This window comes from Vigna umbellata, chromosome 11 (assembly GCF_029865625.1).
Source record: "Vigna umbellata cultivar VRB3 chromosome 11, Vumbellata_1.0, whole genome shotgun sequence".
Lineage (NCBI taxonomy): Eukaryota > Viridiplantae > Streptophyta > Magnoliopsida > Fabales > Fabaceae > Vigna > Vigna umbellata.
Window position 1 is genome coordinate 31,660,919 of NC_142175.1, and position 26,635 is coordinate 31,687,553.

Here is a 26,635-nt window from a genome sequence, read left to right on the forward strand (position 1 = left end):
TTTGGATTTATTCTTATCAACAATTTATTGGTTCTTCTAATTGTGTATCATTACCCTCACATCTACATATTTCATTTCATCTTTATGAACCAATGTGTTGAAAAAAAAAAATACCCGAGGGAAACAAAACAATGAAAAGAATAATGTCCAAAAATCTCATAAAAAGAAATAAAAAATTAACAATAGTTATATATGGTATAGTATAGTATGATCGTCTTATCAACTTAAGGACCGAAACCAATTTATAACTCTAAAGAAACTGATCGGATAGTCGAACGGTCAAATTAAACAAAAGTTAACACTAAGAATGATTATGTTAAGTTTAAGCAAGACCATTACTCATTAGGCCATAATGAGACTAATGTTAATCTAAAGTCCATTCTAAAATTTATAAATACAAATTGGTGGTATTATGATAGGTTAGTGGCATCCATTACATATTTATTGCTAATATTGTAGGATCCCTTTAACATGGAATGTTTTTGGCAAGTAACTCCTTATTTTGACATAACAGTAACTAAGCATGAACCGAAAGGAATACTTTGATTCATATTTGGAATTTAAAGATTGTATATGTACCGTAGGATACCTGAATTCACCAACGGTCGACGAGTAACCCGGACGACCGTTTGTCGAGCCTTCTTACGATCGTAATGTCACGATCGTAGGAATGTCGAACACTTCTTAACGCCAATCGTCTGTTGATGTCGACACATTGGTGATCGACAAGCAAACAGCGACGTCCCGACACATAACACTCACAAGTTTGTGTCGATACACCAGGCGCTCGACAATCAGTGAGCAATTCCTAATTTAGCGGTTAGGAGTAAACAGTTACAAATATCAGTCAATGTCACGAATCACGGGAATAACTGACTCAGTATCAAACACGATCTAACAAGTTACAACTTCCAAGTAGTCAACTTCGATAACTAACCGGATTTTCAGGTAAACGGTTTATTTTACTGTTTTAAATATGAAAAGCACAGAGGAAAAAAGGTACGTTTTTCTTAAGAGAAATTAGGAGAGAAAAGATTAATCTTCTTCTTCACTTTTGAATTAAAAGGGTTCAAGACATCCTTTTCTAACTTGAGCGTCAGAGTGCCTTTGCAGATACCCAGCCCATTTTTCCCTCAGAGAGCTTGAAACAGAAAGGGAGATAGCACGATAACGACATCATAGAAAGAAGCGGGTGCAATTCGTTAGGTTTGTATCTCGGTCTCAACATTCGTACTGAAACAGTATAAAAAAAAATAGATTTGACCTTATTCCATAAACCGAAACATATATTATTTCAAGTGAAAACTCAAAGATAGTATTTTCTGGTTGTTTACTAATTTATCTGCGTATACATACACAAATATAACATTTTAATTTAAATTTTGAATATATACAAATTAAATTTAACTTATTTTACTATAATAAAAAGATTTAACATGTAAAAATAAGGAATAATTAATTTTACAATTTTACAATCCGAACCAAATAATTGATGTTGGTTGTACTGTATAAAAAAATATTGACTTGAAATGATTTATTTTTGACATAGGCTCGTGTGAATTTATGATAAATATGTATAAGTGGGAACATTGGAAAAAGATGGGTTATTTTGAATTTGTTATGTGAAGTGCATTATTAGGGTTCACTTCCTCTCTGCCAATAATTTATCCCAACGACGAGCCTTTGTCATTTTCAAAATTTAGTACCAAAAAATATCACCGACAATTACCAAGTGTGTGTGTATTTGTGTGCTCACACGTTCTTCTCATGCTAATGTTTATCAACCTACGACACTACCTTTCATATGTTTAGGTAAGCCCTAAAATTTGAGGGCATACTAGTCAATGTCAAATCATTTTAACTCAGCTCTATCATTTCTTCTACAAATTATTGATCCAATCATCTTAATTAACGTTATTCTTGGAATACATTAAATTATTATATTTTTTTACTAATCAAGTTTTAAATCATTCATATATTTAATTATTTTCAATTAAATTTTTATTAAAAATATTTGTAATTTTTATACTTACATTAAATGAATGATTTGATTATTTCATTACAATAATAAAAATAATTTCTATAATGAAAAAATTGATTAACTAAAATAATGCAAAAGTATCCATAATACTACACAAAAGCATACAAGGAGTATATAAATTACTTCATTTACATTCATCCGAAAAGAATATGCAACCAAAATAACTTTATATACAACCCAAAACAAAAATTGTATAAGGCTAAGAACAATAAAAAAAATAGTCTAAAAACTAAACAATTGTATCATCATCTCCATATAAAGCCAATTCGACACCTATTTTTCATCTGTTCATACCAAATAATGGTGATCATTACAAAAAGAAAGTACATGCACATAAATAGATTTGCAAAACACACCAAATTAAACAATATCAATTAACCAATCATATACAAGGACAACACTAAACTCAATTATTCGAATTTAAATATTGATGTATGATTTTTGGTGGTTTTAGCCCTTGTAGTGACTTCTACTACCTGTAGAATCATTGTCAATAGATTTCACTCTACCACATACAAGGTTAGTCTCTTTAACCGTCGTAAGAGATGGTTTTTAATGACAAGACTTCATGTCCCTTTCACCATATAACTCATTTTACTCCATATAGTCTTGAATGTGTATTAGAATATAAAAAAAACATCTAATAATGACTCCTTACATCAGTGAACACATACTAATTATAACAAAAAGGACTTCCTTCCCTAGAGTTCCTCACGTTACCATGAAGAGATTTTTTCTAACTTGCACATCCTCTACTTTCAAAACATGAGACGTATGAGGCATATACTTTCTTAGCTAAGAAACATAAAACACTGAATGAAGATTAACTAAATGACGAAGCAAGACAATTTCACAAGTCACTGGTCCAATTTTTCTCAAGATTTGATATAGGTCAATGAACTTAGGAGAAAGTTTTCTTCATCGGATAGTTCTTCCCACTCTAGTGGCTGGGGTCACCCTTAATAAGAAGACACGATCTCCAACTGCAGACTCTAAAAATCTCATTTTCTGATCAACATAAGATTTTTACCTACTTTGCGAGGCTTTCATTATCTTCTGGATCTTATTCGCCTTTTTTATAATCTGCTTTAACAACTCAGATCCTACCAAGAACACTCTCACTTAAATTTTAAAAAATACTTTAAAATAAACTAATAATTATTAAGGATAGATATCCACAAGTCAAATATCATGACTCCTACCTATTCATTAATAAAAAAAATTAAATACCCATACTTATTATCCAATATCTATTTAATATCTATCACATATTTTAATTGTAATTGTTATTTTTTTTTTGTCATTTCCATAGTATTGATAAAATCAAACGATAAATATTCACTCAAATGAAAAACATATAACTTTTGAATAGTCAATAAAATAATTTTTAATTAAAACTTAATTAAAAAAAATTCAAATATGACAATATTTTAAAATTTAACTAAATTTATTTTTTTATATTTGATAACTTCACAAATTTTTTTATTTTTCTAAAAAAGATCCATACTTAAGAAATTGTAATATCTATTAACTGTGCTACTAGATTATAAAAAGGATAAACCCAATAAATAAATAAATAAACACTTGAAGAAGTAGAAGAGAAAAGAAAAACACTAAAAGGAAATTGTAACTATCTATAGTATGTAAAAGGAAGAATAAGTTCACTTAAAAAATAAACATTAAAAGGATGTGTGACATTGATATTTGTAGTTAAATGATGTTCATCCTTAATTTGTCAGCATCATTTGATAATGTTCAACATTAGTTGTTGGCTCATCAATACACATAGATGAATGCGTCTTCATTCTGTCAATTACAAATTCATACGAGTTTAACCTTAACTAACCATATTATTTGTATCCTAATTAGAGGTAATTAAGCTAACATTATTTGAGATTAACATTCATTCCACAGTACTTCCACTTCTTATTTTCAAATGTCTCCTTTTTAGTTTATCTTACACTATGAATACAAAAAATTACACGAATTTATGCCCCAATGAAACCAGATTAACAAATGTAGAAAGTTACATAGTAAATAACTTAATACATTAGAAATGTATTTTAAAACAATTATTTTAGTGATTTTTTAAACAATTCGTGTTTTAATTCGTAACTTTTTATCTTAAAGTTATGAATACAAAACTATTCTTTATTTATGTTATGAAATTTATGTGATGAAATTTTAGGGTTTTTATTCGGAAGTTAATGTGTAAATATATTATCTTTCTTTTATTCAAAACCTTTTTTTATCTGAATGTTTAACCATGATTTTAGTTTTTCATTTTACCTATTTTATGGATTACGTGCTTAAACTAAATATATGATTGTTTCTAAAATAAATAAAAGCTTAAATCCTTTTAAGCAAAAACCGAAAGTAATTAAATTATAAAAAAAAATATGTTTTTATCACTTCACATGTAAATTGAAATTAGTGAAACTTTGACTCAATCTAGTTTCTTAATTTTAAAAATGTGTAGATTTAGTTTTTTTAACTAAATTTTATTAATTTTATTTAACTTTTCAAACTCATTTTATAATTGCATTTGAGTTGTTTATATTTTTTAATACATTTTTTTTAATTTTTAGTTTTAATTAAAAAATATATTTAAAACCTTAAATAGAATTAACAAATTTTGGTTACAAAAATTAAATTTACTCTATTATAAAGATAAAAGATTAAATTGGTTTAAAATTTCAAAAACGAACAAATTTTAATTCTTATTAATGAATTAAAAACATTTTTAACCTTTATCATAAGATCTTATGAAATAATTTTTTCTGTTTTTCGAAATACAACATACTCGTTTTTTTTTTGTTTTTTTTAAATATAGAGAATAAAGGATCATTCCCACAAGAAGCTTTCCAGCAGCTATTTCTGAATCTAGTAACCTTCAAAATTTCAACAAGAAGAAAATTTGACCATAAACTTGGTTTTGTAACCAGAAGAATTATTATATTATATGAGTTTGCAAGTAGGTTTGGTTTCGTGTTAATTTAAAGTTACATAGAATTGAATTTTGAAAAGATTAAACAAAAAATATGTTAGAATACTATTATTTTTGGTAAGAGAGTCATAAACATTAAAGTAAAGAGGACCAAAGTCAGTGATCATGTTGACATTACTTCAAAGCCAGAAAGAAAACAGAAGAAAAAAAGTTATCAGCATTTTTATTTAGTGTGAACCATCTTTCAATCTAAGATTCCAAGTTGAAGAAATGGACTCTATGTAGTTAGGTTTTGATTTTAATAATATTTCATCAAGTTAAAAACGTTTTCTGAAATTAAGTTTATTATGTTTAATTCCTAATGTTCATTTATTTTGTAGTTTTAAAAAATAGAATAACTAGATAGCATCATATTAACACATGAACAGTTAAGACAACAATATAGTATTCTGCTAAACAACAAATCAACAGTTAATTGATGTTATGTTAAAAGTTAAAAATGGTACCTTTAGGTTTTGGTGTAACTATTATAAGTTAAAAAAAGTTTTGTAGGAAATGAAAACCTTATTCTGCATACAGAAAAAGAAAATGTTATCCTTTGGGGTGATTGCTATGATCAAAATTCAAAACAATCCCAAAATTTCAATCTGGATTTGTGAATGTTGTTACCTAGGTTTAAAAGGTATTATCTAATCCCAAAATCAAATCATGGTGAAGGTGAATCATTACCTACCATGGATAAACTGAAAAGAAGGTCAAGCATTAAGGTGTTAAATATTAATAAAAATTCAATCATTCTTTTACTTTATGGCCAATATTTATGTCTCTCTCTCTCTCTTTCTCTCTCTCTCTCTCTCTCAAAATCAAGAACACTCACACATGTCCAACCCCACAAGCTCCTACGGAATAGTTACTGTTCTTTTCATGCTTAAAGTGAAGTGGGGTTGTGCTTTTTGGTTTCATCTGCTGTTAGATTTTTCAGAAAAACAATGAAATCAGTTGCATCACAACTCTCATGCCTGCAACCCATATACCTTTAGTTCTGAAAAATAGAAAAAGGTGGAAACACTGGTGTCTTCCACCAAGATCATTCTTGTGGAATTACCAGGCTGTTTTCATACTTTGCTTCACATTATTCAGGCCATGTTTTGATTGCAGACTTTGTTCTGCTTGTCCTTGGATGTGACAAGCGAGTTTTTGCTTCAGCATATGCTGCTGCTTTCACCAAATTCTCTTCAATTTTACTCTCCATGAAGGGCTGTTGGTGAAAGCTGAGAGATCTTCAGAGTTGTTGATCTGGTTTTCCTTCAGGAGAAAATGGGACTGCCGCTGATTTTCCTGCTAATTCAGCTGCATTTAGCTGTCTGCACTCAGCAGATTCATGAATATGCAGGTATGAACATAATTCAGACGCTCTGAGTTAGTTTCTGCATGTCGGATCAAAACTGGCAGATGAGAAGCAAATCCAAATTTACTGTTTTGAGAGTTGTATCTTGTTATGTATGTGGTTCAAAATTTGTTACAGTTCACATATTCTATGCTTTTGGATTATATAATCTTTGCTCAATTAGGATTCTTTGATGATTCTCTCCTTGGAGTTCGTTCCTGTGGAGTTCATGTGTGTCAAAATTAGGCCTACCTGTAGCTCATTCCAAGTTCATTACTCGCATTGGAAAAAAATCTACTGTTGAAATGGTGATTAAGCCTCTGTTTTTACTGATTTCTACTGTCCAATTCTCTTAAGAAAAGTAAGATTCGGTTCGGTATGTAATAAAGCAATGCAATAGCTTTGGACAATCATAATGAATTTATCACAAGTTTTCAAATTACATAAAGAAAAAGCATTTGAAGTGAATTTTTCACATGGGATCTTGATCAGTATAGTTAATCGGTTCAATATCTGCTGATTAATATAAAAAACAAGATTAGAACTTGGATGGATAGAAAAAAACCTAAATGTTAATAGTCTTAGATTTCAGAATTTTCACCTAAAATTTTAGGGATATTGTTTTTGGTTAGTATATCTGTTAGTGAGTGTTCAACCAGTAGGTGGACAGCAAGCTTTGGACTTTACCAGGTTGCACACTTTTAGTGGGGACAGTGTCAATAATTTAGCAATTTTATCATTTCTGCAAGTAATGCAGAGAAATTAGCAATGAAATTTAATTTCGCTATTACTATGATGACTTTAGACACAGATCTGTGATACCATTACCAGGATTGTGGCTTTGGATACCATTACTTGCTTCTGCATCAAATTTTGTGTTTAGTCATCTCATTGATATATCTTATATTTCTTTAGGATAATCCAAATAACGATTCTGATATCATGTATTAGATAAAATTATAAGCAGAAAGAAACACCAATATGATAAAACAAATGTTCTTACTGCTTTGTCTTGTATTTCCGGACACAGAGTTCAACCTAAGCTATAGACTAGGAACTTAGTGATAATTTCAACTTACAAATCGATGTTCTGTTATGTGTTTCAGTATTAAAAAAAAAATTCTCTGTTTAGTCTGTAACGAGGTTGATATGAAATCCCAACAGGCCATAGCTATAGTATAAATCCATTAGGTTATTGAAAGTTCTGGTTAATTAAACAAAGCAGTTGCTCTGAGGAATTTTGCTTTCTAAGGAACTGACTATACCCTCAGAACAGGTCCGAGATCATGAAAAAGGTATACATAATTAAAGAAACATATTTTATGGATCTTTTTGAACAAGAAACACAAGCTCTCTCCCCTCTATAGTTTCTTTCTGCCTTGACACTCACCTCCCCAAAATTTTCCTTTAATCTATATACAACTAAATCCAGATATGTACTTTTACATTAACTTATTATGTAGTTGATGACCTCCTCTTGGAAAGTTCATGCTCATGATTATTCTAAATTGAAAGTTATCTTTCCATCTGTAGCCACCGAACTGCAACATTCCAGTGACAGAAGCCATTTTAGTATTGCAATCCCACCAAAGTCATCTTCTGAAGGTCATTCAAGTATTGCACATTCACCTTCCAAGTCATCTTCTGGGGTACCTGCAAGCATTGCACTTTCACCTTCCAAGTCAATTCACAAAGCTCCTACAATCATATGGACACATGGTTCTGTGGATTCCCCAATCTTGCATCATAAGCATCACTATTCTAAAAGAAAGTCCCACAATCCAACTCTAGCACCAATCTATGCAGTTCAGCCTCCAACATACAGCCATCAAGGTTTGATTCTGTGATTGAAAATCTTAAATTTTTTACAACTTTTTTTGCATTTATTGATATTAGAATGTTAAATTAATTTCATTCTGCAAAATTCTACTGAATAGGCCCTTCGGTCTTCAAATCACGACCCCCTTTCTCTTCACCAAATGTTAAAGATATTCATGCCCCGGCCCCTGCACCATCACCAGCTATTGTACCAAGTCACTTCAATGGTATAAAATCTAATTTTTCTCATTGCTTTTAGAGTTTATTTCTGTTCTAATATTTCATCTCCCTGATTGTTTATTATATCTTTTTTGGATCAGTACCCTCTACTTCACCAACAATTTCTCCTCTAGGTTCATCATTGCAGAAGAAAAAGACTCCACCACCAGCATATGAATTTGTTCTGCCACCACCACCTCCTAATAAGAGTAATCTAATCTTGATCCTGCAACTAGCTTAGAATATTGTTAAATTTATGCTAGTTCTTCTTTTTCAATAATCTGAAGAAAGCTAGCTGATGTTGATCCTACATGTAGATTGCTTGTCGATGACTTGCTCAGAGCCCTTGACGTATACACCTCCTGGGTCACCTTGTGGTTGTGTATGGCCTCTTCAGGTTAAAATCCATATCAACATTGCAATATACAAGTTTTTTCCATTGGTTGCAGAGCTAGCCAAGGAAATTGCAGCAAGTGTTCTACTGAACTATACCCAGGTTCGCATTGTGGAAGCTGATGCAGCTAGTCAGCAACTGGAGAAAACCACTGTTCTCATAGACTTAGTACCCAAAGGAGTAAAATTTGATGATACCACTGCATTTTTAATATATAAGAAATTCTGGCGCAGGGAGATTCTGATAGATTCTTCAGTCTTTGGTGCTTATGAAGTGCTCTATGTTCATTATCCAGGTTATACATTGATTATCATTTTTTAGGCCTTTCTTTTTCATAAAGTGAATATCTATGGTACATTTGGTTTTATTAGTAGAAATCTTCCCTACATTTATACTTTGGGATAACGAATGCAGGTCTTCCACCATCTCCACCATCAACTCCCTCAGACGCTTCTGTTATAGATGATCAGCCAAATCCAGGACATGACAACAATGGAATGATGATGAAACCTTTAGGAGTAGATGTCCCAAAGAAGAAAAAAGAAGGGAGTAATGGAAGAATGATTATTATAATTGTGTTGTCATCAGTTACTGCTTTTGTTGTATTCATTGGTCTTGCTTGGATCTGCGCGCTGAAATGCTGTGCCTATGTTCATGAACACAAACCAGTTCCAGATGGTTTAATTTCATCCTCTTCAAAACAATCAAGTAAGTGCAATTAACGACTCTGTAAATATTTTGTTGGCAGTTTAGAGATTGTATAAAGAAAGTTCCTTTTTATAATGATTACTGTTGTGAAACTGTTCTTAGACAATTTTGTAGCATACTATTTCCCTTTATTAAAGTACTTTTACCAATATTTGGATCCTATAAAACATAAGAATTGACTCCATTTATAGATGAATTATTTCATAAAACTTGTTTTGATGATCACATTAATCTAAAAGGTTGATTTATTTATGTGAAATGTTTTATGATTCGTACAATACCACTTTTGGTAGGGTTTCGAAGTAATTTCACATCAAATGAACTCTTTGCAATTCAGAAGCTGAATTGTGATAAACGTTGGGTTGTAACCTATAATGCTAATTCAGTCTTGGTTTATATCTGTGACTTCTCTTCATATTTTACTTCAAAAGTTGTTTTCTGGGAGATCCACCATCCATCAATTTGCTTTTCTGTCTCATGTTGTATGTAGAACTCAGTGTAATTTTATATCTAAATTTACTCTTAGCAGGGGCTGCTAGGTCATTGCCTCGCGGGATCAGGTCAGGTTCTGGATCACAGTCTTTCAATGCTGGAACAATAACATACACAGGGTCTGCTAAGATTTTTACTTTGAATGACTTAGAGAAAGCAACAAATAACTTTGATTCTTCAAGAATATTAGGAGAAGGTGGTTTTGGACTAGTTTACAAAGGTGTTCTAAATGATGGGAGGGATATAGCTGTGAAGGTTCTCAAAAGAGATGATCAGCGTGGTGGTCGTGAATTCTTGGCAGAAGTTGAGATGCTTAGCCGTCTACACCATCGAAATCTAGTTACATTGTTTGGTATATGCATAGAGAAACAGACTCGTTGCTTAGTTTATGAGCTTGTCCCTAATGGAAGTTTGGAATCCCACTTACATGGTAAACAAAAGTGCAGTTTAAAATAATTGTCATTACTGTTGGAAGTAAAAAAATATCATAGTTTTTTGGAATCTGACTTTTGAATACTCTATTTTCGTAGGAGCTGACAAGGAAACTGGTCCCTTGGATTGGAATGCACGGATGAAGATTGCTCTTGGTGCAGCTCGGGGTCTGGCCTATCTGCATGAAGATTCAAATCCATGTGTCATACATCGGGATTTCAAGGCCAGCAACATCTTGTTGGAGTATGATTTTACACCCAAGGTCTCAGATTTTGGACTGGCTAGAACAGCATTGGATGAGAGAAACAAGCACATTTCCACACATGTTATGGGAACATTTGGGTAATAATCCCTTTCTAGCCACTTCATGTTGAGGTTTTGATGAATGGATTGATTAAACATGCATGCAACGTACTCATTTCATTCCAGTATATATAGTGTTTAGCAGACCACTGACTTATATTGTTTAGGTACTTGATCTTATCTATGCATTCCAGTAATAAACCAACTCTCTGAAAATGTAAGCTGTCGGGTGAAGGAACATGGTTTTATTATAGCTCTTGGTGCTTCCCCTCTAGCAATATCCCATTGGGCTTGAACAATGTGCAAGCATACCTTTTCTATTAAAATTCAACTTTTTGGTCATAATTTCATAGACTATATCATGAGTCATGAACCAACTTTTCCCAAAACTTCAGTGATTAAAGGATGGCATGTAAAATTTTTTATTACATCTCTTAAATAATTTCTTAAGATGAAAACTGAATTTGTCTCGCTGACATGTCTTGCAGCTACTTAGCTCCTGAATATGCAATGACTGGCCATCTTCTGGTCAAGAGTGATGTTTACAGTTATGGAGTTGTACTCCTTGAGCTTCTAACTGGAAGAAAGCCCGTGGAGTTGTCACAACCACCAGGTCAAGAAAATCTTGTGACATGGGTTCGTCCACTTCTCACTAGTAAGGAGGGTTTGCAGATGATCATAGACCCAGTTGTAAAGCCTAACATTTCCGTTGATATTGTAGTTAAAGTTGCAGCAATTGCATCCATGTGTGTGCAACCAGAAGTCTCACAGCGTCCTTTCATGGGAGAAGTTGTTCAGGCCTTGAAACTGGTGTGTAGTGAGGTTGAGGAAACAGACTATTTAAGATCAATGAGTTACCAAGAGGGTTTTCTAACTGATGTGGAAGGAAAATTTTCTGAAGCTTCAGGTGAAAGAGTGGAATTTTCAGAGTATCAAAAAGCTCTATCTGGCTACCAATCTGGTGAAGAAAAGGTAGAATTATCAGCATCAGAGTTTAGTGCTTCAGGTCAGGAATTTCAGTCATTCAGGAGGTATTCCCGATCAGGGCCTCTAACCATTGGGAAGAAAAGGCAGTTCTGGCAGAAGTTGAGAAGTTTGTCTGGTGGTAGTACCAGTGAACATGGATTTTCATCAAAACTATGGTCGGGATCCCATTAAGCTTTCAACAATCTTGCGTTTTTGCTTACTAAATTTATGTTCCATGAATCACTTGTCAGATTCACTCTGCAGAAAATGCTGTGACAATAATGCAAAAAGGTTACAAACTAGAACTACTTATCAATGTATAAACTTCGTACCCTTGTTGGTTTCTAGGTAGCTATGTCTGAAGTCTGAACAATCGGTAGTACAAAGAATAGTAACAAGTTGTTCATGTCCGTAATATTAGTCATCTGTCGAAAACTGGACTTAGTTTTTTAAATGATTTAAGTGGCAGATGCAGATATATATTATGTATATATATCAAATTGGGAGGGAAATCAACAGTTTTGCATTACAAAGATTGCGTTAATAGAACACTAGGGACACTATCGTTTTGTTTCTTTTCCTTTCTTCGTTTGTCTAGTATTTATCAAGTATGTAAACATCCAGAATGATTTTTCCATTGTTCCTGGAAATAGAAAAGGTTAAAATAAGTCCTTACAATTGTTTTTTTCCTCCCCAAAAAACCATGACTTTGTCGACTTCTAATAAATCACCCTGTAGAAGAAATTACAATAAACTGCATTCATTTCCAATAATCCTATCACTAGCACTCTTTTTCTTGATGTGCAACAGTGCTTCTTCATTTAGACCACCCTTCTATTGAAGATTTAACATGATCTTCACACAGTAAATTCCTTCTTATATACCTGCCAATTTCCCCAACCTGTCTCTCAAAATCTTCAGTCCCATGTACCTGTTACAAACATAGATTATTGTCAACAAAATGCAAATGTCGGTATAATAACTTTTGAAATCAAGTTATATCCAAACATTTAGTGTACATACGTACCTGCCCATCATCATGACAGTGGCTTGAGGATTTGTTCCTGGTGATTCATCAAATGTTGAGCCATCTACCACACGGAGTCTGTCAACACCAAGGACCATGTAATCAGGATTGACTACCTTCCCCACATGGCACCCTCCATGGTAGTGCCAAATTGTGATCACAGTGTCTTTGCAGAATTGCTTTAGTGACTTTGTGTCTTTGGCATGCTTGGGTATGAAGTTGACATTAGCCTTCACAGTGAGGTTGAGGAGCTCCTCTGATGTTTTTCTGTCACACAAAGTGTAGTTTGTGAAATGTTTTGACTGGACAACCTTAATGGCCAAACGTATCCCCTTAACACAGCGCTCAAGATCATATGGATGACTGAAGTAGTTGAAGGCAACAGATGGATTGCCATTCACATTGGTGTTGACCAGCTTGAGCTCACCAACTGACCAAGGATTGGCAACTTTTGACAGAATAAAGCCTCCCTTAAATGCTTCAATCGGTAGGTCTTTCTTGTTCTTGATAAATTCTTTGATAACTTCTGGTGATCTTTGCTTAGGAGGGATCGTGGAAAGCTGCCCAATCTGGTGTCCATCATGTCAAAATGAAAAGTGACTTCTTAGTAGAATTTCTTGCTAGTTAGATACCAACCTGATATGCATACCTTAGTATATACCATGATTAACATAGTTCAGTTTCTCTGCTGAGTTTTTTTGTGTTATAAATGTCTTTAAAATACACTACTTTTGGTAGTGTACATCAGTATATTTTAAAGGCTTGACAGAGACAACAGAAAAAAAACTCAGTATAGAATCCAAATTAATGATTAACATGTTAAATGCTATGTGGAATTTGTACTGTGATGTTTGACAGTTTTGACTCTTGAGATTTAGGAAATCCTATATTATTCATGCTGCTCAGCATCCTATTTTTTTGAGTTATCAATATTTTATTCCATAAAAGAAAAATAGTTATTAAGTGTTAAGTAATGTGAAGGACAGAGTTAGTAAAAGATCATAAATTCTCTTATCTGTGGTATTGTAAAACTCACTGATAACTTGAAACAAAAGAGATGTTAAAAGGACACTTGTTTCAAAATGGAGGAAGTAATTGTTAAGGATTCCAATGTTCTGACATGACTTCAGAGAAATACTGCATACCTCTGCTGACACAATACCATGATGGCAATGAATGCTATCGTTAGACTGGCTAAACCCACTGCTAGCCTCAATGTACACGCCCATCTTGGTGATTCCAACAGTTTCTATGAGTGACTGATGAACAGGTCTTTCAGAAGGAACAAACATTGTGTTCATGGGATTGTCTACCATTCCTTTTCCAACAAAGTGGTTGTCGAGGATCACTGGGATGTTCAACTTCTGGAGTTGTTCTTTTGGTCCAATTCCACTAAGCATCAGCAGTTGAGGAGTCCCAATTGCACCAGAAGACATTATCACTTCACTATGCCTATCATTTGCCAGAACAGCTTCATGCTGTTTCCCATTCTCATCTTGGAAAATAACCCCCACAGCTTTTGGTTTCTTTCCTGCAAAGGTAATTAACATTGGTTTTAGTCATTATAAGTTACTTCCAAAACCATAAACTTACTAGTTTAATATTACATGTACCTTTTGTATCAAACACAATCTTTTGGACAGTGGCATAGACCAAAACAGTAAGTTTTTCATGGTTCCCTGAAGCAAGAAGTTCAGCAGCTGTGTGGCGCCGGCCATATTTGTCAAAAATGGTTCCACCAACTTTTGTTCCATAGAGATGATCATAGGTGAAGCCATTGAAAGGTGACACACCAGAGTCCAGAAGACTGTCCCTCACTGCCCTTTGATATGCTGAAAACTTTGGACGGTGAACAATTTGGTTTTCAATCCATGGATATGACTGATTCACTAGGTTGATATCCCATCCCACCTTCTTTATAAACCTGCATTCCATACAAATTTTACCAGAAGACCTTTTAGTATGGAATATAATCTAAGTACAAGTCTAAATTTTACATAGAAACAACAAAGAATTAAATACCATATAATGATCATAAACTTAATGTCTGATTCTTGTAACAATGAATTTCATCTCACACTTTGATGGCATCAAACAGTAGAAAAATATAATTATAAGTATAAGTCTAAGTTTTACATCAACATAGCAAAGAATTGAATACCATATAATGATCATAAACTTAATGCCTGATTCCTTGTAACAATGAATGTTTTTCATCTCACACTTTGATAACATCAAAGAGTAAAAAAATATAATTCAAGTATAAATCTAAGTTTTACATCAAGACAGCAAAGAATTGAATACCATATAATGATCATAAACTAATGTCTGATTCTTGTGACAATGAATGTCTTTCATCTCACACTTTGATGGCACCAAACAGTGTAAGGGACCACAAGACATTATTTAAGTGTTGAAAATGAAAGATCACCATCAACTATTACCTCTTGGAAGTCAAGACCAGTCAATTTCTAATGGAAGAAGGTTGTAACCATTTTCGTTATGACAGTATTCTCTTCCAATTTTTGTATGTGTTTTCTGTGTCTAATGTCAGCTCAAACCTACCTTTTCTTACTATATTAAGATTAAATATCAACATCCAAGTTTTTCATCAAAAAAATACACAATAGTAAAAGTTTATCCATAATTTCATATCAAATTTAATTGACATAGACCAACAAACAATTGGCAGTTACTTTTGTCAAACACATCCAATAATAATAATAATATAATAATGATAATATATGCATATATTATATAATCAATGTGTGTATATAAAACCTAGTATTGTCAAACAATTTGTTTCTTATAATGAATATAAATATACTCAATATAAGCCACTAACATGTTTTTCTTTTTTTATGAGATCACTAATATATTCTTAAAGACACATGATTTATTTAATCTATTTAATTGTTAAATCAAAATTCATATTGATAAATCGATATAGTAAAAGAATAGGTAATTTTTATTTTTTCGTTGGTATTTTGTTTTTATATTTTAATCTTTTTCAACTTTATTTTACTCAGTTTTATTTTCCTTTTTGCCCTTCAAATAATATATATTTTTTTCTCTATACAACTAAGAAGAAGTAGTTGGACTTTATTAACATCACCGTCAAACAAGTTCATTACAGATGTACCTTCTGCTCTGCTTTGAAACATCAAATCACCAATTTTTTCAATAAAAATTACAATTTACATTTGATTTAGTTATTTGCTTCGGTTAAAACTTCAACTCATTTATGAGAATTTTCTTTGCAAATATCATAATATTTATTTTTATAATAAAATTTTGATATTAAATAAAGTTTAAGATCACAAAATTAGAAAGAAAACATGTTTGTATCTTAAAAATATATACTGTTATGAAAAAGGGATTTGAATCCCAAATAAATTTGTATGTAATGATGTAACAGCATACCATAGTTTTATTTTCTTTTATTTGTATTCCATTAATTATTTATAAGGTGTGTTTTTTATTACAAGATCGCAAAAAGTGGTTGAACTTTATTGCACAAAATTCATTACTACTACTGTTGGATATGTTGGTCCACACACAATAAAGTCAACAAAGAAAAAACCAACATAGTGAAGAATTAAAAAACAAAATAAAGGGATAAAGTCTAATTTAATTTTTTATATTTTAATCCATTATATTGTTTCTTTAATATAATATATATATATATATATATATATATATATTTATTTATTTATTTATTTATTGTGTGTAACAATCCTTTAAGATAAACAGATTGACTAAATCATAAATGGGGAATACAAGGATGCCAACATTGTAATTTAGAAAATAGAAACAAAAATATATTTTACAGCATTAATTTGAGGACAAGATAATTCAAACACTATTTAAAACAGATAAAAGTGTAATATTTTGTATGCAGTGACTTTCTTATTAAACTCTGATCCAGTAAAAAGACAAGAAGAAATTAATACTTACAGGTCATCTAGATCCTACACACCAGAACTAAATGTCATTCACATGCTTGGAAAATGAATATGAAATGCTAGAAATTGAAAATGTGTTTGCATAGGATTGAAGAAAAGAATGAAGAATGGAAGAAGTTATTATACCTTGGATCTGCTCTGGTGTAGAAACCAGCATTGATAGAACTGCCACCTCCTAAGATCCTGGCCCTTGAATTGTAGACTCCATCAGATGAAACGAAGAATTGAGAAGCTGAAGTTGGTGAAACATCTGCCAAGGTAATGTGGAAGTTTTCAAGATATGAAACATTAGGGTTGGTGAAGGGAACACCTCCTCTTTCAAGCATCAGAACATTGAACTTCTGAGAGAGGGTTGCAGCCAAAGGACACCCTGCTGTGCCACCTCCAACTATTATGTAGTCATACTCATTGTTGGATGTGGTTGTTGAAATTGATGGTGATGAGAATGAGCTTGCATTTCTGATAAAAGGGTAACTTTTTTCATGCCACTGCTTGTCACCTGCAAAGAAATTTGGCTACTTTAATAGCATACACAATTTCAATGTATTATCACTGCTATAACTATGATTTGGCAGGATTTAACAAAATTTGGAGAAACAAGGTGTATATAGAGAAAATCCTTTTGAATTAAAAATGCACATACATATGTATAAGAGTAATATATCATATGAAGTGTTTTGGTTTAAGAACTTGCAAATTAAAGCATTTGTCTGTGATCTAATAACAGTGTGTATGTATGATCTAGAAATGAGATCCCAAATAAAAGTAGCAGAAACCAGAACCAGATAGATTTCTACCATAAACTACATTCACAAAATTTTCCATGTCTGAGAATTTATCAGTAGAAACCCAGATGCCAGGTGATAAAAAAATTCAGATTCAAAATGAAAATCTTTTCCATATCCATGTATCTTGAATACAAAATTCTCCCTAGAAACTGATGTTCAATATACAAGCTAAATGAAGGATCAAAGATGAGACTGAATAATGTAAGAAATTAAGCTCAAATGGTGGATGAAGATGTGAGTTGCAGATAGACAAGACCTTGGCAAGAAGGTAGAAAGTTCCAGAGCCATAGAACTTGGAACAACAAGAATTTGAGTGCACCAACTGAAGCCATGGAATCTCACGGACCAGAAAAAACACAATCTCTTTTTGTCTCTCTCTGAAGGAGCTTCTTCTTCCCAACCTAATGGCTACCTCTCATTGGTCTTGGTTTGTGTGTGCATCATATAAATATGTAAAATACAGGCTTATCCTGTTGAGATTATGGCAACAAAACATCAGTGTTAGTGAGAGAAATGAGTAAGAAAAACTAAATTAGAAATATATAACGCATAAAGACGTTACTGAGTGAGGCATTTAATGAGGAAATGAATGTAGCAGTTAGAGTCTATAGACTTTAGCCGTTGGATTTGGCATCCTATTTTCTGATCATCACGTTCATGAGTTTGTACAAAGACAGCTCATTCACCAGCCACGCTAGGATTGAAGCTCCATATTTAATATGGCACCAAAAGTTTGTTGTTTCTTTTCATATTTTTTCCCTTGTGATGGAAGATTGAAGGCCAATTCCTGCAAATATTGTCCTTCAACCAACACTGGTACTATACTTAGCACTCATTAATAATACTAACATTCATTCTCAACATGGAAAAAAATGAAAACTAGAAAAGCAAAAGTACTTTGAGCAATTAATAGTTGTTTCTGGTTCTTCTTTGTATGGTTTATTTCTGATTTGACCACAAACTGATTTTCTGCATCAGTGCTGATATTGTTTGGTGGTTTCATTTATAACGTTAGTTAGAAGTCAAATGAAGAATCAAGGGAAGAACTAATTAACCATCCATGACTTTGGTTTACTTGTTTGAGTCACCCAAATGAAATTACTAACCCCTTTGATTAAATTTTCAATCTTTATGCAAATGGACCAACCTGAACTAGTACAAATGTTGCAACTGTTAGTACAGTGTGCGAACAAAACCACCATTGTTATAGAAAGCAAAGGTTCCATTGTACTTGCCAAAGAAGCATATTGTGATGAACACAAAATTTCAAAATGACTTACACATAAGATTAAATAGCAGATTGAATAGCAGGATATGCAACTAATATCTAAATAAATGTAAGTATCAGCAAATATCATCATTGTGTTATTGTTTTCTGTGCTTCTTTATGACTTGTATTGTCAACTTTAGAATGAGTCCAAAATTAACCTCTAAAATATTTATGAAATATTTAACGGTTGTGATGTAATGTTGTGTCTGATTTATCAGGAAACCAGAAGAGAAGGAAGTAAAAATGAAAACGAGATCGTGCATAAGATAGAGTTGGCAATACGTGGAAGAATTCATGCACTTAGTTTAATGTTGCAAGCAATGTTTGGTTCCACTGGATAACCGATCAACATTAATTTGCACATGGAAGTAGTATCACATTCAAATATGCATATCTTTGTTTTTTTTTCTCTCTTTATTTTTCAGTTTAGAAAATTCTTTTTACCCCCTTTAATGTATATTTATTATAGGTATAAAAGAAAGAACATGTCAAATCAACTTCTCTAATATATTTTATCTACAATCAACTTTTTCTCCAATCCAATTTGTTTGAAAAACTTTACAAAATGCCAAGTTAAAAAAGATATAAAAAGAATTCAGTAACATTTTTTCTCCAAGTGACTCTATGTCATTTTAGGTTTCAACTCCAAACTGCAACCGCAAACTGCGTGATCGGATATTTATTAAAGACATTCCAACATTTAAGTTAGTGATTTGACCCATCGATTATCATAATAAGATCTTAAATTCATAATAAATATAATCGCATATATCCTTACCTTAAACTTATATTTTTAGGTTTCGAGATAACTTGTAATTAGCACAATCATAATCACAACTCCGGATAAATACGATTTATTTATATTTAAGACTCTTTACAATTTATGACCGGTCAGTAATCTCACTCACATGACCGACTGACCATAGTAACACATTAATCTTTGTCACACAATCTGTGACTAGTTGTGTCGTTTTACAATACATATATTTTTCTTAAGAAAATATGTTGTTATTTTTTTTTCAATACAATGTATATCTTTTATTGTAGCTAAAAACATAATATCAGTGTTGTCTAATATTCTTCCTCTAAATTACTATTATTTACACTAAAATAAAATAAAAAATTATTATAATACAACAAAAATTATATCTTGAACAAATAAAATCTTCTACTACTTATGATAATTTAACAATTTTCAATTAATATTTCTTTAACATGACAAGAAAAACTCATACATCACATAACAACTAGTTTGAAAAATAAGAAAAGATGGGAGACAAATAATTAATATAACCAAAATTAGGTTATTATTGTTTGGTGCTACAAACTTGTGTTTATGACATGATCCTTTTGTAGGGCATATATTGGACCATCCCATGAATGAGTGACATCTAGGTTAGTTGTTCCAGCCTCCCATGCTTTGTTGTCATGCCTAGGTCATTTCTTCCATTCTATTTATATATTAATGTAAATATTAATATTAAATTGTGGCTATGCTTCACTATATTAAAGTGGAAGTTAACCACACACACATATACATACATATATATATATATATACATACATATATATATATATATATATATATATATATATATATATATATATATATATATATATATATATATGAGGCTTTAAATTTCCCATGACTACTGGGTGGGTAGGTAGGTAGGTAAGAAAATGGAAATTAATTTTAATTATATTTGCATAACTTTTTCTCTTTTCAAGCCCTAGTATTTGTCACTTTTCTTCAACTTTATCACAACCATTCCTTTCAATTTCATTTCCAAATTATGGAGCCCAAAAGTTGTGAGGAACCATTTGGAAAGGTTGAAGCTTCCATCAAGAATCATCCAATCATAATAACTTTTTTTAAGTCTTTTACTTTTATGTATTATAGAAAATGTATTGGGTATTAATATTTATGATAAATAAAGTGCATTAAAAAAAGTTTAAACTTTGATAGAAGAAAATTTAATTTTTTTGTATACATCCTAGTTTTGTGTCTTACTTAAAAAATGAATTAGTCATTACTTTCAAATAAATTGATTGTCTCATCTTGTCTAAATGTTCTTTAATAAATATTAAAAAATATTACAATGATTTAATAAATGATTTTGGATCTTAAAAACATTGAAAGAAACTTTCAATAAATACTTTAAATTATTTCTTTTAAGTGTTTTTTTTCTAGTTTAAGAAATCTCATTTCAAATTTTATAAGTGTTGAGGTTTCTTATAATGATGTTAACACTTAAATTAATGTGTTTGGCATAGTTATATATATATACATCAAAGGATGATAATGATTTATAATAGTACTTACATGGATGTGTAATTGTCATAGTTTAAGGTTCTAGATTTTGTTGTATAGTCACATCATATCATATATATTTATTGATTTTTCTTTTATATATTTATTTTTCCACATTTATATTTTCTAAGCTTATTAAGTCGTACTTCCTTTAAATTATCTTAATTGTTTGAAATACTGTTTGAAATACTGTTTAAAATAATTATTTTAGTTATTCTTTGAACTGTTTAAATTATCTTAATTATTTGAATTGTTACATTAAATTCTTTGGATAACTTTATGACTGAGAAGCTGTCAAATATCATTACTTATCATGGATTAGAAATCTTTTTCAATTTATTATCTTTAAAGTTCATTCATAAAAAATATAAAAGTTAATAAAATTTATCCTATGTTTCACCAAATTATTTCTATTTAAAATGCATTAGAAGTGGGGAGAAAACGTTTTTATCATTTCAAGGCTAGTATTTTAATGATGAATTATTGAATGTCTATGTTAAACTGTATATACATATATTTGTACACCACAGCTTCATGTTGTCACAGTTAGACAAGTTTGCCATGTTTATGGTAATCACGTTCGTCTTCACCAAATTCACATTAATAACATTAAGGGTTAAATATGTTTTTAGTCCCTAAACTATTGGCCGTTTCTGGTTTTCGTCCCTCTTCCAAAGTAAGGTACAATTTGGTCCTCATTCTTTAGAAAAACGTTCGTTTTAGTCCTCAAAATTTTGTTTTTAGTCTTCGTTTTAGTCTTCGTTTTAGTCCTCAAAACGTTCGTTTTTTCGACTAAAACGAACGTTTTTTAAAGATTGAGGACCAAATTGTACCTTACTTTGGAAGAGGGACGAAAACCAAAAACGGTCAATAGTTTAGGGACTAAAAACATATTTAACCCTAACATTAATGGAGATCAAAGTTTCTCAATGTATGAATTAATTTATTAAACAATAATATTCAGGGATTAAAATAATATATTTAAATTAAGTGAAATTTTAATGTTCAATCTTTATATAAAGTTATTAGTGTTTATTCTCTACAAGGTTATAAGTAGTCTTAAAGTTTTTTTTTCTTCCTCTACACATATTACATTACTTTTATCTTACATATAAACAAATATATATAAAATAAATATATCCTCCTTAATTACTAATAACATTAGTAACTTTAATCTTGTTGAAAAAAATATGAATCTAACTATAAGATGAACTTATTTTATATAGAACTAGTTTAGTGAACAAATTAGATTCTTAAAGAACTTAGATTATATATTTAGTTTGTCATATTTTTAAAGTAATTTTAATTTTCATCTAATATGTTATTCAATTTACAATAGAAAATATAATAAGAGCAACTTTGTTATATACACCAATCTAACACTCACTAAAAATAGATAATCATCAATGATAATAGATGGGTAATTAATACTGAAAAATGAGAATAGACAATCAAATACCTAATAGCATGTGTTTTTAATAAGAGTGTGTACAAATATGAAGTATTAAATGTGATGAAGGTAAGAATTAATTGCTCTAGAAAGAATGTATAGTGTTATTAAAATTTAAAGCAAGTAAAATATTATTAAATCTTGTCTAATGTTAATATTTAAATACTTCTTTCTACTTAAATTTAAGTATGTCCTAGATAATTAGGTCAAAGCATGTGATAGTTATATAAATTATATTTGTTTTTTGAATTTAACATTTACACTTTTACTGATTCAAATTTAAATTTTTTATTTTAAGCAAATCTAGAATTCAACCTAAACTTGATAAAATATTATTACAATAGTTATTCACAGATGCAAGGTGTAACATCCCAATAAATAGTAATTACCATTAATCAGAACTAATCACATTTACAGAAAATACAGTGCAGTTTTAAACTAAATAACAGCTGCTCCAAAAGAAAACAGCACGTATAAAAATAAACAGTACTGTACAGTTCATTACAGCAGATGCTCAACATTTAAAACTGAACTTGCAGCACTTTACAGTGTTCAGAAACTCATCAAAATATAAAACAGTTCAGTATTTACAATTCTGCAAAACTATAAACAGAACTGTCAAAATACAATATATAACTAAATCCTAAAACTGCTACGGAATGAGCCTCTACTGCTCAGCTTTAACTTCAACGTCCACAAGGTTGGCATCCTCCAAATTTTCTTCTTCCAGCATGGTTTCAAGGGATGCATCTCCATCTGCTCACATCCACAACGGATGATCATTGCATTGACAAGACGGACATACAGAAAACAGTAGACAACACAAGGAAATTGCAAGGGTAAGCTTAGGTAATTTAATTCAACTCAATCAACATAATTTAACATATAAAATCAGTCATACAATTCATACAATATTAAACACATATCCACGCATACAGTGACTCATCCAAATTCTCATAATTAAAGACTGTCCGGACTGTATGATCCATGTATCTACAGGCGTTCTTGCACCCGGGTGATGTAGTAACTGGGATACCCTCAACAGCTGCCACCCGAGGTTAACCCTTATCAGCCCAAGTACTATAAGGACTAGTGCCTCCTGCCATTCCCACGCATGAACTACTCTCCTCTACATGAGGATGAACAATCACGGAATATCAGGATGAACAGCCATCAGTAGCTTAATCCATGGTCATACTACACTACTTCTCATATTCACATCATGGAGACGTTCCTCCTTGGAACGCTCATTCACAATCCAAATCTCATAATTCCATTCAAATCACCATTTGTACATATTCACAATTTCTCTTATTCAGATTCGCATTCTGTATTCCACTCTCTTAATTTAAATACAAGTTACTCTTTAATAGATCACAACGACTGTATTACAGTGCACTGTAGTCTCGTTTCTGAACAAAAGAAACGAATCTGTATCCATTTACGTGAGTTAAGAACACTTAAGAATTTATTTGAGATTGAATCAAAAAGATCTGAATAATACTTAGAATAATTCTAAGTATAATACTGGAGATTGAATAAAAAGGATAAGTATAATTTAGATATATTTCAATAGATAACCAGAATACGAAAGAAATTCAGATATGAACACTGTCATAAAAAAAACCGAACATTAAATAAGAATTTGAACGAACACCATATACGTTCGCTCACGAGTCCAGGATATGACGAGCGTTCAGTTATAAAACCGAACACTGCTTAGGACGAACGCCAGTCAATGACCGAGCATCAAATAAAACTAACGCGCATGGAAATGAACGCGCATGGGAACGAACGTTCAGTATCAGACCGAACGCTAACTAGAACGAACGCTCAATCTAAGATCGAGAGTTCCTTTGGGCGAACGCTCAATATAATACTAAGCGCCACTTATGACGAACGCTGGTGAACAAAACCGAGCGTACTATTACCCTTCAATTTAATTTTTAAATGGTTGGACACGCTAAGTTGAGCCGAACGCTCAAACCTAACTCTTGACACAAATAACGCTCGTTCTCGATCTGAATCCTCTCCAAATGAAAGAATTCTTACTCTAAGTTATTGTCCAGTGAAACCGAACGGTATAAGACCGTTCGATGACGAGCGTACACCATCAATCAGAGAAGACCAGACTTTCCAGATTTTCAAACACGAGAATTTCACAGTTTTACATACGATTCATAACTTAGAATTTATCTTTAACATAACTCTCATGCATTCCAAAATTCCTATTATCAATCCATAAATACAGAGTCTTCCATCTTCCAGTTTCAAACATATCATGTCAACATACAGTTCAAATCAAAATCATTCCAAATTATGCAGAATCAATCACATTACAACTCATACATTTCATTCATTGCATAATTTCATACAACATTCCTGATATACATCCATTTCAATTCTGCTTCATCACGCATATTCAAAATTTGCATAATGCATACATTTCAGACATCCATCACAATTCATTACTGTCATACAGATCAAACATATATTAAATTAAATTACTAAAGCTTCCCTTACCTGTTACTGCAGTGTACTTCCAATTGCTTAGAATTTTACTCTTACACTCACGGCTTTCTATCCAGGAATTCACTCAACCAATTCCACTAAATCTGATACACCAGAATCACAACAGATCAGATTTCTAATCATGCATGCAACCAGAATTTTTGGTTCGCATGAACTAAATGGACAATTATGCAGAATGAGAACTTACCAGTTCAGTTCTCAGTTCTGTTCGGATCAAATTGATGCTCACGGTGCAGTGAAGGTGTCTACGGTCTCTGAAATTAGATCAGAGGAGTTGATAGTGAGGTATTTTAGAGAGAAGATGAAAGAGTGCAGGGAAATACAGAGAAGATGAGAAATCAGAATTCGAGAGAAAGAAGAAGATTGCATGAAAGGAAGAGAAGAGTTTTCAGAGAAATTATTTTCTCTCCCTCGTCAAACGGTTGAGCAGTTACTCACTGCCACCTGGTCTCCACTACAGCTTTTAGAAGCTTCCAAAGTGACATATGGCATTCAGTGCATGCAGAGAGAAAGAGAGTGGAATTTTGACGTGGCAAGGTGAATTAAAACAGTGATCATAGGATGGATTTAAGTGTGTTAATTATCAGGTTCTCACATTCCCCCTAACTACAAAAATTTTCGTCCTCGAAAATTCTAAAGCTTACCAGAGAATAGGTGCGGATACAATTCTCTCACAGCCTCTTCAACCTCCCATGTTGAGTCACCAGTCTTTGCATTCCACACCACTTTCACGAGACTAACATCCTTTCCTTTGTAAAGTCTGGTGCGGCTGTCTTCAATGCAGACTGGTTGCATCTCCAGTGTTCTATCTGGCCGAAGTTGGATATCTTCTAACTCCAATACGTGTGATGGATCCGCTATATATTTGCGGAGTTGAGAGACATGAAAGACTGGATGAAGGTTGGACAGTTGAGGTGGTAACGCCAGTTCATACGCCACTGCTCCAATCCTCTTCAGAATTTGATAAGGTCCAACGTACTTGGGAGAAAGCTTCTTTGGACGAAGGACTCTTCCCACACCAGTGATTGGATTCAACCTCAGAAACACGTGATCTCCAGCAGTGAATTCTAAGGGTCTTCTTCTCTTATCTGCATACGATTTCTGCCTGCTTTGAGAAGTCTTCAAACGCTCTTGGATCAGTTTCACTTTCTCTGTTGTTTGCTGGATTAATTCTGGTCCAGTGACTGCAGTTTCACCTTCTTGGAACCAACACAAAGGAGTTCTACACTTTCTTCCATAAAGAGCTTCAAACGGTGCCATTCCTATGCTTGCTTGATAACTGTTATTGTATGTGAATTCAACAAGCGGCAGAACTTCATCCCATACTCCCATATGATCTATAACACACGTCCTCAACAAGTCTTCAAGAGTTTGGATGGTTCGCTCGGATTGGCCATCCGTCTGAGGGTGATAAGCAGAACTCATCTGCAGTTTGCTTCCCAATTCTCCTTGCAGTGACTGCCAAAAACGAGATGTGAATCTCGTGTCTCTATCTGATATAATGCTTGAAGGAACTCCATGCAGTCTAACAATCTCCTTCACGTATAGCTTAGCCAAATTTGTCATAGACATCTTCAAATTAACA

The 26,635-nt window shown here is 32.1% G+C and overlaps 2 protein-coding genes across 4 annotated transcripts; one reads left to right on the forward strand and one right to left on the reverse strand.

The window, feature by feature from the left end:
* Nucleotides 1-5,827: 5,827 nt before the first annotated feature.
* LOC124820428 (receptor-like serine/threonine-protein kinase ALE2) lies at nt 5,828-12,050 on the forward strand. Of its 2 annotated transcripts, none has more exons than XM_047292109.2 (9): nt 5,828-6,381; nt 7,909-8,208; nt 8,313-8,420; nt 8,514-8,621; nt 8,730-9,101; nt 9,221-9,514; nt 10,041-10,436; nt 10,537-10,780; nt 11,230-12,050. In XM_047292109.2, exons 1-9 carry the CDS (start codon nt 6,306-6,308, stop codon nt 11,897-11,899), a joined length of 2,568 nt encoding a protein of 855 aa, XP_047148065.2. In that variant the 5' UTR covers nt 5,828-6,305; the 3' UTR covers nt 11,900-12,050. The 2 variants fall into 2 exon arrangements, with proteins under 2 accessions (XP_047148065.2, XP_047148066.2); XM_047292110.2 differs by having other exon boundaries at nt 5,829-6,381; nt 10,044-10,436.
* A 135-nt stretch (nt 12,051-12,185) lies between these two features.
* On the reverse strand, nt 12,186-18,067 carry LOC124820429 (protein HOTHEAD-like). 2 transcript variants are annotated; one of them, XM_088101634.1, is made up of 7 exons: nt 18,050-18,067; nt 17,744-17,957; nt 16,826-17,198; nt 14,348-14,658; nt 13,880-14,265; nt 12,735-13,303; nt 12,186-12,638 (listed from the first exon to the last, which is right to left on the reverse strand). In XM_088101634.1, exons 2-7 carry the CDS (start codon nt 17,817-17,819, stop codon nt 12,584-12,586), a joined length of 1,770 nt encoding a protein of 589 aa, XP_087957760.1. In that variant the 5' UTR covers nt 17,820-17,957; nt 18,050-18,067; the 3' UTR covers nt 12,186-12,583. The 2 variants fall into 2 exon arrangements, with proteins under 2 accessions (XP_087957760.1, XP_047148067.2); XM_047292111.2 differs by lacking the exon at nt 18,050-18,067 and having other exon boundaries at nt 17,744-18,003.
* Between the last annotated feature and the right edge of the window lie 8,568 nt (nt 18,068-26,635).